General features: G+C 44.1%; 1 protein-coding gene across 4 annotated transcripts in view; it reads right to left on the reverse strand.

The window, feature by feature from the left end:
* The window catches only part of LOC109983555 (rap1 GTPase-activating protein 2), a 32,447-nt gene that overhangs the window by 10,575 nt on the left and 3,419 nt on the right, over positions 1–18,453 (reverse strand). For 2 of the 4 annotated variants that reach the window (XM_065963060.1, XM_020633318.2), the window contains exons 2-3: positions 13,756–13,791; positions 693–777 (exon numbers count right to left, since the gene is read on the reverse strand). In XM_065963060.1, coding sequence (XP_065819132.1) covers positions 693–777; positions 13,756–13,791 — 121 coding nt within the window. Of the gene's footprint in view, positions 1–692; positions 778–11,260; positions 12,781–13,755; positions 13,792–18,453 lie in introns of those variants that run through there. The other 2 variants (XM_020633320.3, XM_020633319.2) reach the window with 2 other exon arrangements.

The raw sequence follows: 18,453 nt of genomic DNA on the forward strand, positions 1-18,453 counted from the left end.
ATCCTAAATATTAATGGATCGTCTTCTTCATCATCATCACCATGAACGTCGTAAGTATAAAGAGCGGGGTTTTCTTAAAGGGATACTTCACGCATTTGCATTAAGCTTTGTATCATTAGAAACCTGGTAGTATTTTTGAATGGTCGGGGCTGGCTCGAGCTGGAGCGGACTGGTAGTGTCGGTGCTCTCACTGTTTGTCATTGTCTATGGACAACATGCCAATTCCTTCAGGAAGAAATCTCTGAATCAGTTGAGGAAACGGCCGTATGTGTTGTAGTAAATATGTCTGTAAATAGAGGACCTTAGTGGGCCTGCGGTGCTGTGCATTCTGGGAGTTGGTGTCTTTCATCCACATGAGCCAAAAATACACTTTCTGCCTTTAAATTTATTTCACATTTCTACTACATATATGACCCAATGTCAATACAGATTCATGTTTCAACGGGTGAAGTATGCCTTTAAAGGTCAAAGGGATTCTGCAGATCAAATGGAGTTTGGTAGTGCGTTCCACCACCGATGGGTGACAGAGGAGAAAAGTCTAGCTTCACACCTTACACACGTGTCCTAACAGCACATGTTTACTTCTCTGCTCTGTGAGTTTTAGTTTCTCCTCACAAACATGCACACTAACATGTGTGGTATTCATCCTACAACCAGATATAACTGTGTGTGTGTGTGTGTGTGTTTGTTACCTTCATGGTGGGGGGTGCGGTTCGGGGGGGAGAGGGAGGGCAGTCTGTGACGGGAACATTGGAGATGGTCAGCTGCTCCTGTTTGCTGCAAAATAAAAAAAAGGAACAAATCAATACTTCGGATCTAAAGATGAAAACTTCAGGTTTCTTTTTGGTTTGTGGAACTGTTATGTCTCTAGCGCCCCCTACTGAGTCGTCATGAGGAAGACCTGAAGATGAACTCGTTTACACATCGGGTTTAGTGCTTACAGTCAGCTGATTAAACAGGAAGCAGCTGTCTCAGTTACATGTTACCGAGGTTCTGTTCTCCCTCCCTCAAACAGGATACGCTCTTAGTAAAATTCATCTTCATATAAAAATGAAAGAAGATGAAAAACCACGTCCCCTCACCTGGTTACCTTTATCACACAGTGATAAAAACACATTTAAAAGGTGTGATTGTGTGTGTGTGTCTTGATATTTCAGTGATACAAACACACACGCAGCAGTGATGAGTACGTCTGCACAGATATGGCTACAATCTGTCAGCAGCCTCCACACACTCAGCTGTGGATGATTTCATGTTCAACACACACAATGCGCACACACACACACACACGCACAGTAATCACCATTCGCTTCCTTCTCTCTCAGGCCAGTCTGGCCCCAATACCCGCTCACCTTGGTAACCATGGTGACCAGGTGTCCAAAGTGATGAAGATAACTTAGGTTCAACTTCTGGAAGATTGGTCAGCATCCAATCAGATCACAGCGCTGATCAGATGGATGTTTGAGCTGGACTCTGATTTAGGTACCGATGACTCGTACTTTGACTTCACCGTGTGATTTTAACAAACATACGCTGTCTGATGGAAACCGGCTCTAAATTGACATTTAACCACCCACGAGAAGGGCTGGTCACGCCTATTGAATAGGGAACAACAACAAGCCAAGTGCATTCTGGGTAATGAAGTTTTTGAACCCTTTGGGCAGAAGGGAGTTTTCTATGAAGCATGTTTTCACCTTTCTACTAAAGAGACTGTCTTCCTTGTAGTGATGACTCAGATTTGACTGGAGATGAACTCATTCATCTTTAGAGACTCTGACATGACCTCTTTGATACCACCATGGCGCAGAAAGCACATGCTTGACCTTTACAGCAGGTTCAACGGTCGTCTGGTAACTCAGACACTCGAGGACCCGTGTGCTCATTTCTCTGAATTCAAACTCTCCCTTCAGACTCCATGTTTGTCTCCCACTGAGCGTCTTTCACGCTCTGATCTCAGCGGGGCGACGTCGTCTCCGCTTCATCATCGGCTGCGTTTGTGTTCTGAGGCGTCAGACCTCCTGCTGAGGTGTCACAATGTCAAAGAACACAATAACTGACCTGCAGCCAATTTAAATATGCAAACCTATTTGAGAACATTAACGGGAGATTTCCTGATCCAGTGTCTTCAGTCGATCTATTTTCATTCTTACTGAACAGACCCTGGTTTATCTTCGGCTCTGCACGTGTGCACACAGAACTACATCCCTGTGTTTCATGCTCATCGTAACTTTATCAACATGATTAAAATATCTGTTTTTGAAGCTGTATAATGAGACACTAATAATGTATTAAAATGTTGTATAACAAACTTAATTTACACTCAAAGTGTCCCTGCTGTTTCGCTCCTCGCCATTTGTCTCGTTTTTCTTTCACAGGGTTTTATGCAACATCCCTCAAACGCACGCGCACACACACACACACACACACACACACACACACACACACACACACACACACACACACACACACACACACACACAAGGTCATCGCCCTCCCTGTGAGCTCGCCGGCCCCCTGGCAGTTCCACTTTTATCTCTTTTCAGTGGAAATGTCAGAATGTTGAAATTAGTTTGTATTCATAAAGGACAGAGGAGGAGGAGGAGGAGGAAGAGGAAGAGGAGGAGGAGGAAGAGGAGTAGGAGGAAGAGGAGGAGGAGGAAGAGAAGGAGGAAAAAGAGGAGGAGGAAGAGGAAGCAAGAAGAGGAAGAGGAGAAAGAGAAGGAGGAGGAGAAAGAGAAGGAGGAGGAAGAGAAGGAGGAGGAGGAGGAAGAAGAGGAGGAAGAGGAGAAAGAGGAGGAGGAGGAGGAAGAGGAAGAGAAGAAGGGGGACAGGGAGGAAGAGGAGGAGGGGGAGAGGGAGGAGGCCTGGCATGTGTACTACAGCGTTTTAGTCGTTTCTGTTGCATGGCGTCTGTTATCAAAATGATAATGATGAAATGATCTCATCCAGATCGGGTTGCCTACCAGGAAATACCTGCTTCAGCCAATGAGAGCGAGCAGAGCAGAAAGGGGCATGATCCGCAGGAGACTAAACCACGGGGAATAAAAAGATGGCGCTCAGAATGCCAGGTGGACTTGTGGCTTTGGTCCTTATAAGGACAACGTTTTCCTGTAAATATCTTTACTGTTCACACTTTGAATGTCGTTCTGCTCTCTCGTTGCTGCAATTTTTTTTCAGAGAAATTCACAGCAACACAAGGGCGCCTGCTCTCCGTCCTGAGATGTTTTTTAGGATTTTATTCATAAGTACAAAATCTCTCCGAAGTAGTGGTTTGATTTTAAGTCCCGAGGGAACTTTTAGAGTCAAGGAGCGAAGGAAAAGGTCAGAAAAAGACGACAAGAAGTCGAGAAGAGAGAGAGAGGAGAGACACGGAACCTGCCGAGAGGGAAAAGGTCAATCTGTGAGGGGTGTGTGTGTGTGTGTGTGTGTGCGTGTGTTGTTCCTGCATCGATATTTGTGTAATGTGACAGTTCAGAACGCCATTTAGAAATCAGTTATTTTTATTCCTGAGTGTAAGTGTCAATATAAATCAATATCTAAATGATGTGTGTGTGTGTGTGTGTGTGTGTGTGTGTGTGTGTGTGTGTGTGTGTGTGTGTGTGTGTGTGTGTGTGTGTGTGTGTGTGTGTGTGTGTGTGTGTGTGTGTGTATACTTTCTCTTTCACTTTTAAGTCGACTCTCAGCCAGTTCATTATCGCAGCCGTCACATCCGATTAAATCATCTCCAAGAAATGCACACACACACACATGTACACCCATGTTAACATGTTTCTCCGCGGGGCAGTTCCCACAATGCACCACGCCTCAGGAGCCTGTCACATAAAGTTCATGACAAGTTCAGGTTGAAACTAAAAACTGAAACATAAAAAACAACAAAGATGGTAAAAAGCTCCAGACGCAGCTTCCCCTGGAACTAAGAACCTTTGGATGAACCCAGGAACTAAATCTGTGTTTTGATATGAAGAACAAAATCTACCTTTAGTTCCTGCAGGAGAGTTTTAGGAGTCCCTCTTCTCTGTGGTCGGTCATTTCAGGAACTTCTGGAGCAATTTTTGACTCTCTGCTTCAGCTAAATGTTTTGCATCTCATCAGTGTCTGAGATCTTTGATCAGATATAAAGCCCACCTTTCTCCGTGTTTCCTGACAGAAAAACTTTTTGCCATAACTAGGTAAAAATAATCCGAATGAACGACAGTAGTGTTGATGTAAGGACAGGGGGCACAGGTTCCCTTTTCCACAAGGGCTCACTATAACTGTTCAAATCTGTGAAGAGTTTCACTGCAAATCCGACGCCATCATCAGAGCCGGCTGGAAACACAAACAACAAGTGCTGTTTCATCATGTGGAAATCTCAGGGATTGATACATTGAAGGATTCTGCTGCTTTTGAAACCGCTTAACCTGCAAATGAGTCAAAAAGACGCCGTCTGATTCACAAACACCCATAAAGGGTTAAATGTTCCTCTAACTGCGCTGCAGAGCAAACTGCGTCTATCTGTGTCGCTGCTGTTTGTATTTAAATGATCCATTATTCATCGTCTCTTTCTCTGTAAATCAGCCTCATTGTAAAAAGTGTCTAACTCACAGACAGGGGGCGCTAACAGCCACGCACAGTTAGAGTGACGAAACGAGCGTCTGCTGAGAGTTGGCGGTAACTGCGCTGCAGTATTTATAAGAGATGTGACGCTCAAACTTTCCAGAGATCAGGAAAACAATTCCACCTCTGTATGCCTTCAAAAGAAAAAGCTCTGTAAATAAAGTCTGTAAATATAACTCTGACACAGCTTTGTTGTGAGAGCGCTGCTCCGTCATAGTGAGAGTGCAGCTCGGTCGATGACGCTTCATTCTTAGAGAATCAGAGCATGTTTGAGACACTTTAATTAATACTTCATCAGTCTATTTTTTAAAGTCTAGAAGGTTCTTCACACACAGACCCTTTGGAGGAATGTTTCCCTCTTAGAGACCAGAGTCCTGGGGGTTTCATATAAACTTGTAGTTACTTCCTGAAAAGGGGAGTACACTTTCCAAGGTTTAAGAACTTGCAGCCAGGAACGTGTCCAAAGGGGTGTCAGGGGGCTGCATTGCCCCCCGTTGTAATTGTGCTGGCTGCCAGTGGCGCCATCCCAACATCCTATAATTATATAACTGTGTAATTGGCTAATTGCTTTAGCAGAGGCTGTGGGCTGTGTTGCAACAGGCTGCTAGAAGTCTGTAGATTTCAATGTGGCACATTTCCTTTTGTTTTGTCCTGCTCACATTCAGGTATAAAATCACAGCTTCTCTCCAGCCGAGCTGCACACAGGGCTGTCAGGAGAAGAGTCATCACAGAGGACAGCATGTGGACACGACATTATCACCGACCGGCTCAACCTTTCTGTCTGACATCACACTGTCCCACATCATGATGTCCGTCCTCCATCCATGCTCCAGTCATGCCTCTTTATCCTACTGATAAGTTACATAATCCACCCTATGGCTATTAGTTGCCACCGCAACCGAAACAGCATCGCCACCTTCAACGGACACAGGCTGTGTTGATGAGAGTTCCAGGTGTGACAACGCTGATACTACCCAACCAACCACATGGACCCTCTTGGCCCCCACAACTCAACCCTGTAGACTGATGGTGTTTCGTCTGATTAGTCCCACAACTCAGCAGGAAGGCTGGACAATAAGCTCCACCATCCCGCTCAGTGCTAGCTCTCTCCACACCCATTCCCAGAACTTCTATATCTTAGCAGCAAGAGCCAGGACATCACCGGGGTTGTCAAGTGGGAGCCTCCCTTCACTGGTGTTTCGCCCAATTCAGTGGACACCCCCCCCCCCCCCCATATAACATATATTTGGGAAACTTCAGTGTCTACCAACCCACAAAATGTGAAATAAACTCATCCAGTCCTTTGTTTGTGGTCTGCATCCGCATTTCAAATGTGCTCTCCTTGTGATGTCACCGTGAGATTCTGTTTAAAAAAAAAAAGGTGCTTGATTCATGTTATATTTTGACCAAAGCACAGCCCGGATGTTTCATTTAGACCACAAGGGACTGTTTGAAAAGGTGGAGAAGGGGGATAATATGTCCTCTTTAAGGCAAATTTATTTTGGTGCAAAGTTTAATTTAAATTTGCCTGAAGTGATTTGTGCACTCCAGTACTTTCTTTGGCTCCTGTCTGAGAGAAGACGTCCACTGGATTTTATTTTGAACGCCTCAGGTCATTCTCTGAGAGCACCGACCTCCATTTGTGGAGAGGCTGAAGCACAGCCTTCTGCTGTACTATTTGTTTAATATCAGGCATCTACAGGTTTGCACGGACAGTATTTCGTTGTTCTTGCACAGGGACATTAAAGATATCTTTCAGCTGTATCGCTGGATGTCTAAGATCCCTGAACCGTGGGACTCTACATTGTTTGGCAACCTGCTGTTTCCTCTGATCAGTTATTCATGAACGGTTATACATCTTGACAGGAGGAGCTACAGCTGTTGACTGATCCCTGTAAACAGAGCTTGTCCTTACAGATACTCGGTGCTGTGAAACAAAGCATTTACTGCCAATAAATGAAATATAGAACCATGAGCATGTTTTCCTGTTTCATCTGTCAACTTGTTGGGAGCAGCTCCAGGTGATTCTGCAGCATGTAGTCGTGAAAAATGTATTTATGAATTTCTCTCCTAACCAGCCTATAAGCAGGAGGCCCGCAGGGCTCGGAGAGAACATCAAAGCTGTTCATTAACATTTAAATTTAACCCTCCAGTTCCCCCAGCGTGAAGAAATGTGACAGCAGCAGGACACCAAAACTTCAGCTAACATTTCAGGTAAAGGCTAATGTAATCTGCTCTTTACCGAGCACACTCCCAGTTCTTCTGTTTCACTATAGGGTCAGAATTTCAAAAATGTTTCTGCACTTTTAAGATGTACTCTTTCTTCAGCCTTTAACTGAATCGTCTTGAATGCCTCAGCTGCCGACTTTGTTCACCTTAACACATCACAGCCAGAGCTGTGACTGAACGGATTCTGACCAAAGTGAAAGAGTAATTTACACTTGTTGTTTGGCGCTGATGACCCCAATGACCCCAATCCAGTGATAACCAGTTTTGTTCAAACCTCTTATAGGGGAGATTATATCTTTCCAATTAACAAAAAAACAAACTCGTCGAGGATAACTCTTATCCTTCATCAAATCAAAACTGATGAGTCATCAAAACATTCACCCCCCGTACAGTGTGTGTCGATCGAGACATGAGCTAATCAGACCTATTTGGTTTTTGAACCAGGCTGTAAACATGTTCATCTCTGCTGTAAAAACAGGCTTTTTAGAATGGGTGTGTATGTGACTTCCTGTGCTTCTGTAAACAGCCTCTAGTGGACACTCAAGGAACTGCAGGATTTTACACTTCAGCACCGGCTTCACTTTGTTGAGATTGCTGCTTGGTCGATGCTCATTATGGGAGTGATTCTCTCTGCTACTATTTTAATCCATTTGTTTTCTTACTTTTTTACATCGGTAGCTAGGGCGGAGGGCATGCGTTGTTAGGGCGTCGCCTATATAAATTATTAAACACTTCATCTGTCCCAGCGCACCGTCCAGGTCATGGCTCGTTAAGGCCTCCTCGTTAAAAAGTATAAAGTACAGAGTCAATCCTAAAAACATGTCCAACATCAGTGATTCCAAGCCGCTTCAAAAGATTCTGTTGACAAAACTCAAAACAGAATTAGAGATAAGCCGACGGTCTCAGTCCAAGTCCTCTGTGTCCTCTCTCAGAAACGACCCCGCAGCGTTCAGACAGCAGATTGAGCCTCTCACAAAGAGACGACCGCACAACGAGCACAGATTAAAGGCAGCACCGATCAAAGTCTGGGGAGAGTTTTTATTTTAGAGCGGGGCAGGCCGGTGGACCCCATCAGCTGAGCTTCAACATATCTGAAGTGACAGATGCTCCTGTTAGACCCGACAGGGACGGGGACGGGGCATATTTCACCGAGATGACTCTGAAATATGAGACAGCATTTAAAAGAAGTAAATCTGATGAGTCTGACCTGCTCATTCTCAACCTTTGAAACAGCAGGTGACCAAACGTTCTTTGGTAGTCTCTGCAAAAGGCAAATAATCGACACCTTCAAGGTGATAAAGATTCAAAATGAACAGAAACATCTCAACTTGAGGACAAACGTTCCTGCAGTGAGACCGGGCTGGAAGTCTACAGCTACGATAGCAGCTGTGACGCAGATCAAACTTTATGAATCCAGACAGAAGGTTTAATTTCAGTTTGCTCCAATTGTAGTCAAAGTCGATCTTTTCTGCTGATCGCCATTTTAAAACTCTCATATAGCGTTACACTGCTGGACGACCAAACTAAACGTGGGCAGAGTCTCCGATGAGGTAAACATATGTTTAGTAGTAGCAGTAGAGTAATCACAGAATGAGTCTGCAGATGACGCTAAGCGGCTTGTTCTGTAAATCACGCTCCCCACGTTCCCCAACATGAAACCAATAATTTCCCAAGTCGGCTTCAAGCCTCCATGTAAGCCGCTGAAACCTCTTACATAGACTCTCGTCTCCCAGACCTGTGATAGCAGCCCTGCAGCGTTCTGCACCCCCTGGAAGGCTTCCAGAGAGCTGACCAATCTGAAGAGAGTGGGCACGTGAGGAGGGGGGCCTTAAAGAGACAGCAGCTGAAGTGAGGGTTTTTACTGACTCCAGTATCTGATGAATAAGTTCTTTAAAGACTTTATATGCGATTTTTCACACTTAAATATAATAGAAATCAAGTATATCCTCTGAAAATAACTCTGTGAGTCATGACTGTCGACAATAGGTTTTCCGAGTCATATTTTCAGTTTGTTGACTTTGCCGGAATGGCAGCTGACTCCTCCCCTCATGTATAAAAGTTGTTGTAATTGAGGGACTAGAGAAAAGAAGAATAACATACTGTACTCACTGCTTAACTGCGTTTCTAGATCACGCTCATTTCAGGTAAATTTACATACAGTGTGAAGATACGAGCATAATAACGATCGCTAGCATTAGCATGCTAACACAACAATGCAGCACGAGTTGTTTTGGTTTCATGCTGGTGCTTAAGAGCGACATCTGCTGGATCAAAAAATCGCATATAAAGCCTTTAAAATCATGTAACGCTACTCTTTAGGTTTCATACACTGACCACATGAACAGTGAATAAATCATCTGACAAGTTTCAGACTAAGGCACGACATTAACGCCACTGTGATGTTTCGCCTTCAATCTGAGAGTGTCATGTATTGAGGGGATGCAGTAATCCCCCCTCTGTACCGTCTTCAGAGGTAGTGACAAAGAAGAGACGGGACAGAGCAGTGTGTGTGTGTGTGTGTGTGTGTGTGTGTGTGTGTGCAAATCTGACTGTGTGTGTGTATGTTGAACCGTTTTTTACAGCCCCCTGCTGGACAGCAGAAAGAATGCAGGATGAAGATGTTTAATCTAAACGATTCGTCTCTCATGACCTCTGAGGGACGAACACTTTATTATTGTAGATTTAATGAACACTGCAGCCTCCAGGGGGCGCTACTGAGACTGCTGTTGCAACTTTCTGATGCTGACACACGTACACACACATAAACACACACACACAGGCACACACACACACACAGACACACATAAACACACACAGACACACACACACACACACACACACACACACACACACACACACACACACACACACACACAGGCACTCACAGAGACACACACACACACACACACACACGCCAACATACACACACACACAAACACACACGTACACATACACACACAAATAAATACAGACACACACACAGACACACACACACACACTCACACACACATGTTCGTCTACATTAAAAAGATAAATCTGCATGTTCACTGAGTTTAAAGACCTCTCTGTTTCTGCTCCACCTGCAGGGACGTTTCTGCAGCCACATGATCGCTCCTCTTGTTATTTGGCGTTTAATTAAATTACACCGGGTGGCGAATGAGTCAGTGTTGTCAAAAACGGCATAAAAAAGACAAAGTGGCGAAAAACAACATCATAAACAACAACACGAGCCGCAGCAGCAGCACGGGGAGAGAGAGAGGAGACGCTGCCAGCTTCAGTTTCTAGACAGACGGAGCGTCTGGCCTTTAGCTGAACACACACACACACGGACGCATGCACGCACGCACAAACACACACACACAAACACACAAACACACACAACAGGTATGCATTTTTAGGGAAATGTGATCTGACTGGAGATACAGAAATGAAACGACAGAAATATCTGAATTTAAAAGATGTTCGTTTTTTTTTATCTCATCTTAACTGTGTTTCAAAATATTAAAAATCTTTTTCTAACAATGATTTTAAATTAAAATGTGATTCAACTTTGTTCACTATTTATTTACTTAAAGGAGCAGTATGCAACTCTGACACCTAGTGGTTAAAATGGGTACTGCAGTCTAAATTCTAAACATTGTAGAGAGCTGTCTCCCCCCTCCTCTCTAGAGTGGATGCTCACACAGGTCACCATGTGGTGAACACTGAAGCTTCAGTGTTTATCCAGCTCTGCATCAGTCTGTAAACCTTTCTGTGTTCTAACCTCTCTCCATTTTTCAAAAGCATCTCCAATATTGATCCTAGTTTGAGCACGTTTCTGCTCGTGGAGCTTATTAGAAACATGCAGAGGCTTTTTAGGTCGGGTACAATCACTTCTATCTGAACCACTTCTCTTGCCCGCTTCCATCGCTGCAACACCTGTTGACCTGATAACTGCTCTCATATCTGGCAAACCGAGGGGCGTCCAAAACGGCCGTGTGGGGGTGCCTTAAAACCGCCTACCTTCTCTGGTCCAAACAAATCCGGAGCATTCAGGACCAGAATCTTAAGTTAGAAGGAGGACATACTGGCTGCTGCATTGTTGTCAGAGAAGCCAGCACTTCAACATAGCATGTTTCCTTAAAGTCTGATCATACAGTAAGGTCACTTTATCATTTCACTCACTACACACCTCACTGATTGGACCTTTACATTTTGTATTTTAATGTATCCTCTTAAAATTAATTAATAGACCTGAAGGTTTTATTTTGCTGACCGAGGACAAAAAGAGTTCAGGCTGATTAAAGGTCAGAGCTGCAGCTTTAACACACACACGTCACTAAACATATTTTACTAATAATAAAACACACAAACATCCACCTGAAAGCATCAGCGATAATATCAGTGAAATTTAACACACACACAGATGGAGGATGAGAGGACATGCCAGACTCACCAGTGGTCGTGCGGCATTGTTGCGTTGCTGTCGGTTACTGAGCATCTCGCTCAACAAGACTACAGCAGCACTCCTCTCTCTCTCTCTCGCTCTCTCTCTCTCTCTCTCTATCTCTCTCTGTTATACACACACACACACACACACACACACACAAACACACACACACACGCTCCCTCCATTTCACTCGCTCTCTCTCTCATAACACCGGGGACCATCAGGATTATTGCGCCTCAGAGAAAGAAAGAGAGAAAGAGAGAGGGGGGGAGCGGGAGAGAGAGAGTCGTCGCCGCAACAGTGTTAATTTGTACACAGTGGAGGAATGCAGTTCACACTAATGAGACGCTCCAAAAATAAACAAAATGACCCGTTTACCTTAAAGGGACATCGCCCTCTAGTGGCCAGAAAGACTGTTAGAGCTAAAGGCTAAAGAGCTACGGGCAAATTAGAGTCACCAGTTAACCTAACGAGCATGTCTTTGGACTGTAGGAGGAAGCCGGAGTACCTGGAGAGAACCAACACATGCACAGGGAGAACATGCAGACTCCACACAGAGAGGCTCCTGACAGACGGGGATCTGAACCAGGAACCTCCTCGCTGTGAGGGGGACAGCGCTAACCACTGCACCAACATGCAAACACCTGTTAGTAATTATAACCTTCAATAATATGAAAAGACGTTAGTTCAGATAGAATACATCACGTCGATCATGAAGTATCGATCTGATAAAAGGTCGTCACGTGCAGACATGTTGACAAACAGCTGATAAATAGAAACAATATTACAGCAACAATCAATGAGAGCACAGCATGCACGCCGACTGAAGTAAACAATTACAACCAACATAAAAACTGAAGATGGGGGAGCAGGTAGTGGCCCAGTGTACGGAGGGTATAGTCCTCTAAGTGGGCAGCCAGGGTTCGAATCCGAATAAATTTGTTTAAATCTGAACACGAGAGAAACATTACAAAAATCCAGATTAACAACAAAACAGCTCTTTTAACATTTTATTCAATAGTTGGGAAATTTAATTTTTTATACACACGATGCCGAAGTGTGAGTGATGTGATCGAACAAACAGCGGGGGCCGTCGAGGAACAGCCAAGAGAGGGAGAGAGAGCGGGCGAGCGACATAAAGGATGTGTAGAGCGAGAGATTTGATGGACGCATGATAAAATGTGAATCAGAAGAAAAAGTGCCGCAGGAAAAAAGAAGCAGAAAATCCCGTCAGAGAGACAGGTCACCTTCCTTCAGGCACGCACACACACACACACACACACACACACACACACACACACACTCAGTCACATGTGTGTCCTCATGTCCATCATGTAACAGAAATGTGTGACTGCCTGCACATATAGACTGCTTGTGTGTGGTTACAGGAGGAGAGCCTGCAGGTCTGTCGTCATTAATTAAAATATTACTTTCATAATCATGTGGAATAATCATCCAGTCAGATTTGAAAATAAACATACAATATGTAGAAAACTAAAATATCAGAATGAATAAAAAATGGACTTAGCCTATGTATATATGTCCTGTCCATGTAAACACGGCTCTGACAACAACACAGCCAGCGAGACTCGAGCTTCTGACTCATTGTAGACAGACAGTCATGACTCAGAGAGACATTTATACAGGATAGACTTGATTTCTGATATATTCATGTGGGACATGTTGCACATTCTGCCTTTAAGATGTCGGTGTGTTTGACCCAAAGTCAAAGACACATTCAGCTTTCCAGGGCTGAGAAATTAAGCCAACTCAGAAGTACCAAAAAGGATGCAGTTCCTCCAGTGTCCACTAGAGTCTGTCTCCTGCAGTGAGTCAGTCCCCATAGAGCCCCATGTTAAAATGTCCAACTTTACAGCTGCAGTTCCTCCAGTGTCCACTAGATTCTGTCTCCTGCAGTGAGTCAGTCCCCATAGAGCCCCATGTTAAAATGTCCAACTTTACAGCTGCAGTTCCTCCAGTGTCCACTAGAGTCTGTCTCCTGCTCCTCTCTAGGGCTCATTTCTCTCTTCAACTGTACGGGCTGAATGTTTCTACAACTCACCTGTTTACATTATATTAAGGCTTAAAGTGATGTAGGATTAGGGGGCGTGGCCTCTTTGAGTGACAAATGGGAGCTGCTAGTGCTCTGCTAGGTGTCCCCTTCAGCTAATTCAGTCCCTGACCTTTGACCTCTGGGCTGTGTTTTGCTGTTGGAGCCTTTTGGAGATTAGTTCATGTAAATATCAGATTAATAATCTGTTTCTCTGGGAGCTTTATTTCAGACCGTCCAACATATCTGAGCTTCACCTTTTACAACCAGAGAACATTAGAACTTTATTTTATTTACATGTTAGCAACAATTAGCAGCTAATCTGAGTCTGTGAGAACCAAACATGGACTGTTAGCTCGCTCACTGTTTGTCATACTTTTTTTTATTTATGGCTCTGTGTTTGCCGTGTTTTTGTTTGTGAAGCAAGAGAAAAATCAGAGGAGTTACTCACCGAGCTCTCAGAGCGCTGACTGTAGATTTATCAATCCTGCAGACACACACACACACACACACACACACACACACACACACACACACACACAGGTAGAGAGAGAGAGAGAGAGAGAGAGAGAGAGAGATGTTAACATATGTAGCACTCAAACACTCTTAGAACAAGAGGAACATTAAAACATAACTGAGGCGAGGAGAAAGAGATTTACATCTGAATACTCTATTAACCTTAGTGACCGCGTGTGTGTTAGTGTGTGTCTGTGTTAGTGTGTGTTTGTTACTGTGGGTGTGTGTGTGTGTTGGTGTCTGTCTGTGTGTTTGTGTGTGTGTGTCTGTGTGTGCGTGTGTGTTAGTGTGTGTGTATGTGTGTGTGAGCGTGACAGAGGTAGGTGTGATCTCAGAGGTTCACAGCAATAAAAACCCTTTTTATTAAAGTGCTGCAGCAGTAAATCACACATTTACATCTCAAACACACTCACACACCGTACACACACTCTGTCTCACACAAACACACACCGTGTGCGTCAATTAAAGGTCCCATATTATGATTTTTCTGGTTTTATATGCCCTTTAGTGTGTTTTCCAAGTGTCCTGTGCATGTTTAGGCACATCTATGTGCAAAAATTCAAAGTCCGCGGAAACGCAGCTTCTCCTGCCTCCTCCTGTTAGCTGTAACATTAGCTGCATGTAATGTTCGGTTCTATCCCCCCTCAATAAAAATTTGTCAGTCCGACGTCATTGTCAGTGTGAGATCACTGATCTAAGCCCATTGGCTCATTGTGGCAAGCCCTGCAGCTCATGTTGAAATTTCCGAGACGCGTGCTGAGCAACTGACCAATAACAACAGAGTGGATCGGCAGACCAATCAGAGCAGACTTGGCTCACGTGGGGTCTAACAGTGTGGGCTCAACAGAGAGTAGCTGACTGACTCAGAGCTTTTTTCAGACTTTAGCTATTGTGAACGTACAAAGGTAGGAACATAGATTAAATATACGAACCCCAAAAAGGGCATAATATGGGCTCTTTAAAGATGCACGATATACAGAGTATCTGTTCAAATCATTTATTGGGCGATATATAGAAATCTTTATAATTTCTCATTATTCCAATAATGACATTTTAACCGATAATAACGGCGTTCATTTAATTATAAAAGCCTACAAATTCTGACACGGTAGGTGGCAGTATGCAAGCTGCCATTGAATACAGAGAAGAGCAGTCGCAGCGACGCTTACACAGCGTCACCAGCGTGGATGTTTCTCACCATGTCGGAGCAGAATAACACGACGAGGATTCAGAAGTTCAGAGAACAAAGTGAGGTTGAATATTTAACTCACTTGAAAAAGGAGATGAGTAGAAGAAAAAGGGAAACAACTTTAAGAGGGCAAGAGGATAAAACAAGAGGAGGAGCGAGGATGAAAGAAGTGGAGAGGTGCAGAGGAGAGAGGGGGAGAAATATAAGACGGAGAGGAGAAAAGGAGATGGGAATGAAAAGGAAACTTTAAAAGAAACAGACGGAGGAGGAGGAGAGAAAGTGATGTAGAAATGGAAAAAGAGAGAGAGAGAGAGAGAGAGAGTGATCGACCATCGAGCTAAAAGCTTGTCTGTATGATGACTCTGTAAAAACTCAACTCCCTCTGGTCATAAATAACACATTTACACACACACACACACACACACACACACACACACACACACACACACACACACACACACACACACACACACACACACACACACACACACACAGACAGACAGAAAAACACACACACACACACACACACAGAAACACACACACACAGACAGACAGAAAAACACACACACACACACACACACAGAAACACACACACACACACACACACACACACACACACTCCTGGGTGTGTTGGCTGGAGGAGACTGAAGATATACTCCCAGAATCCACGAGCGAAACCAAGATGGCCGACAGCAATGAAACTACATCTCGGTGTGTCTGACTGTCCTCTGAGGTCGTTAAAACATCACGAACGTCAGTAGAAATGTTTGTAAACATTCAAACTGGGCCCCTCCTCCTGGGCTCATCGCCCCCAGAAACTCACCCTCACTGCAGGATGTAGTGTGTATGTTTACTGCTTGTAGCTACACTGCGAACTAACGCACGCTAGCTCAAGCTAACAGCCGGTGTTTGTCACCTGCAAGTAGACCAACTCCACGTCCACGAGTAAAAGACAACACAAGGTTCACCCTCGTTTTACAACAAGCTTTATCCACTTGGTGTTTCTCCTCACTCTGATTATATTTTCTCTTCTTTGCTGCTACGGCCACATCCGTCATACACAGTCACCACCACACATGTATGGAGGCCCAGAAGGGACGATGGAGCAGCTTCACCTTAGGAGAAGTCTGTGTTTTATTTTGAAGGAGACAGCGACTGACTTTGTCTATAAAGGAGCAATATGTAACTCTGACTCACTCTGCAGTCCAAATTCTAAACATTGTAGAGAGCTGTCTCCCCCCTCCTCTCTAGAGTTGATGCTCACACAGGTTGCCATGTGGTGAACACTGAAGCTTCAGTGTTTATCCAGCTCTGCATCAGTCTGTAAACCTTTCTGTGTTCTAACCTCTCTCCATTTTTCAAAAGCATCTCCAATATTGATTCTAGTTTGAGCACGTTTCTGCTCGTGGAGCTTATTAGAAACATGCAGAGGCTTTTTAGGTCGGGTACAATCACTTCTATCTGAACCACTTCTCTTGCCCGCTTCCATCACTGCAACACCTGTTGACCTGATAACTGCTCTCATATCTGGCAAACTGAGGGGCGTCCAAAACGGCCGTGTGGGGGTGCCTTCAAACCGCCTACCTACTCTGGTCCAAACAAATCCAGAGCATTCAGGACCAGAATCTAAAGTTAGAAGGAGGACATACTGGCTGCTGCATTGTTGTCAGAGAAGCCAGCACTTCAACATAGCATGTTTCCTTAATGTCTGATCATATAGTAAGGTCACTTTATCATTTCACTCACTACACATCTTACTGGTTGATCCTTTAACAGTCTTCATCTCTGTTTTAACCTCCTTATAAATATATTTAATAACCAAATTAAATTGAATAAGAATATCAGAAGAATTTAAGAGATTAATGTTAAAAGTGCTGATAAGACACTTTTTCTGTCCTCATGTCTCAACATATCGAGGAATGAAGCTCTGAGCTGAAGGAGGGAGGAGGGAGGAGGGGGAGAAGGGTGGAGGAGGTGAGGAGGGGGAGAAGGGAGGAGGTGAGTGGAGGTTTAATATAAAGTGTTGCTGCAGACGCCCTGAAGCTGCTGCTGCATTATTAAATACTGCAACTCTATTAGTGGAATGATGTAAACACTGAGAAGATGGAGAACTGTGACGCTAAACCATCTGTTTCCTTATCATAACAGAGGAGGAGAAACAAGGGAGGAGGAAGAGGAGGGAGGGAGGAGGTACAGATGGAGAGAAACTGCCCCGGGGAGTGAAGAGGAGACATTAAAGACAGAACATACTGGAAGGAAATTAGATGGTATATAAGGAAGGAAAGAAGGCATAAGGAGAAAATGTAGCTTAAGAAGGAAGGAAGGATGGAGTGGTGGACAGAAAAGGATGCAGCAAAGAGAAAAGGACGTATGGAAGGATGAGGAGATGGTGTGAAAGGGAATAAGGATGTAAGGAAAGAGGAACAGTTGGTGAAGGAGAAAAGACAGTAAGACTTCATAGAAGGAAAGAATGAGTGAAGGATGTAAGGACGTATGGCAGAACATGAGGGAGCGTACAAGGATGTAGAGAAGGATATGAGCAGGTGAGGAAGCAATTAAGGATGTAAAGGAGGAAATGAGGAGCCGAGGAAGCATTTTAGGATTTGTAGGAGGAAATGAGGAGCTAAGGAAGCAATTGATGATGAAGAGAAGGATATGAGGAGGTGAGGAAGCAATTAAGTATGTAGAGAAGGATATGAGGGGGAGAGGAAGTAATTAAAGATGTAGACAAGGAAATGAAAAGGTGAGGAAGCAATTTAGGATGTCAAGGAGAAAATGTGGAGGTGAGGAAGCAATTAAGGATGTCAAGGACGAAATGAGGAGGTGAGGAAGCAAATAGGGATGTAGAGAAGGATATCAGGAAGCAATTAAGGATGTAGAGAAGGATATGAGGGGGAGAGGAAGCAATTAAAGATGTAGAGAAGGAAATGAGGAGGTGAGGAAGCAATTAAGGATGTAAAGGAGGAAATGAGGGGGTGAGGAAGCAATTAAGGATGTAAAGGAGGAAATGAGGGGGTGAGGAAGCAATTAAGGATGTAGAGAAGGATATAAGGAAGTAAAGAAGTAATCAAGGTTGAGGATATACAAAGGATGATGAGGATGCATAAAAGGCCAGAAGGAGGTATGGAAGGACACAGGGATAAATTAAGGAAACCATTAAGAGAAGAGAGAAAATAGTGAATGATTGAAAAGGAGGCTTGTGTAAGAGTTTACACACACACACACACACACACACACACACACACACACACACACACACACACACACACACACACACACACACACACACACACACACACACACACACACACACACACACACACACACACACACACACACACACACACACACACACACACACACACACACACACACACACACACACAGTGATGCAGGACGACTGGGCAGTCGAGCAGCGACTTTAAATTCTCTCTGTCGTCTGAA

This window comes from Labrus bergylta, chromosome 14, assembly GCF_963930695.1.
Source record: "Labrus bergylta chromosome 14, fLabBer1.1, whole genome shotgun sequence".
Classification (NCBI taxonomy): domain Eukaryota; kingdom Metazoa; phylum Chordata; class Actinopteri; order Labriformes; family Labridae; genus Labrus; species Labrus bergylta.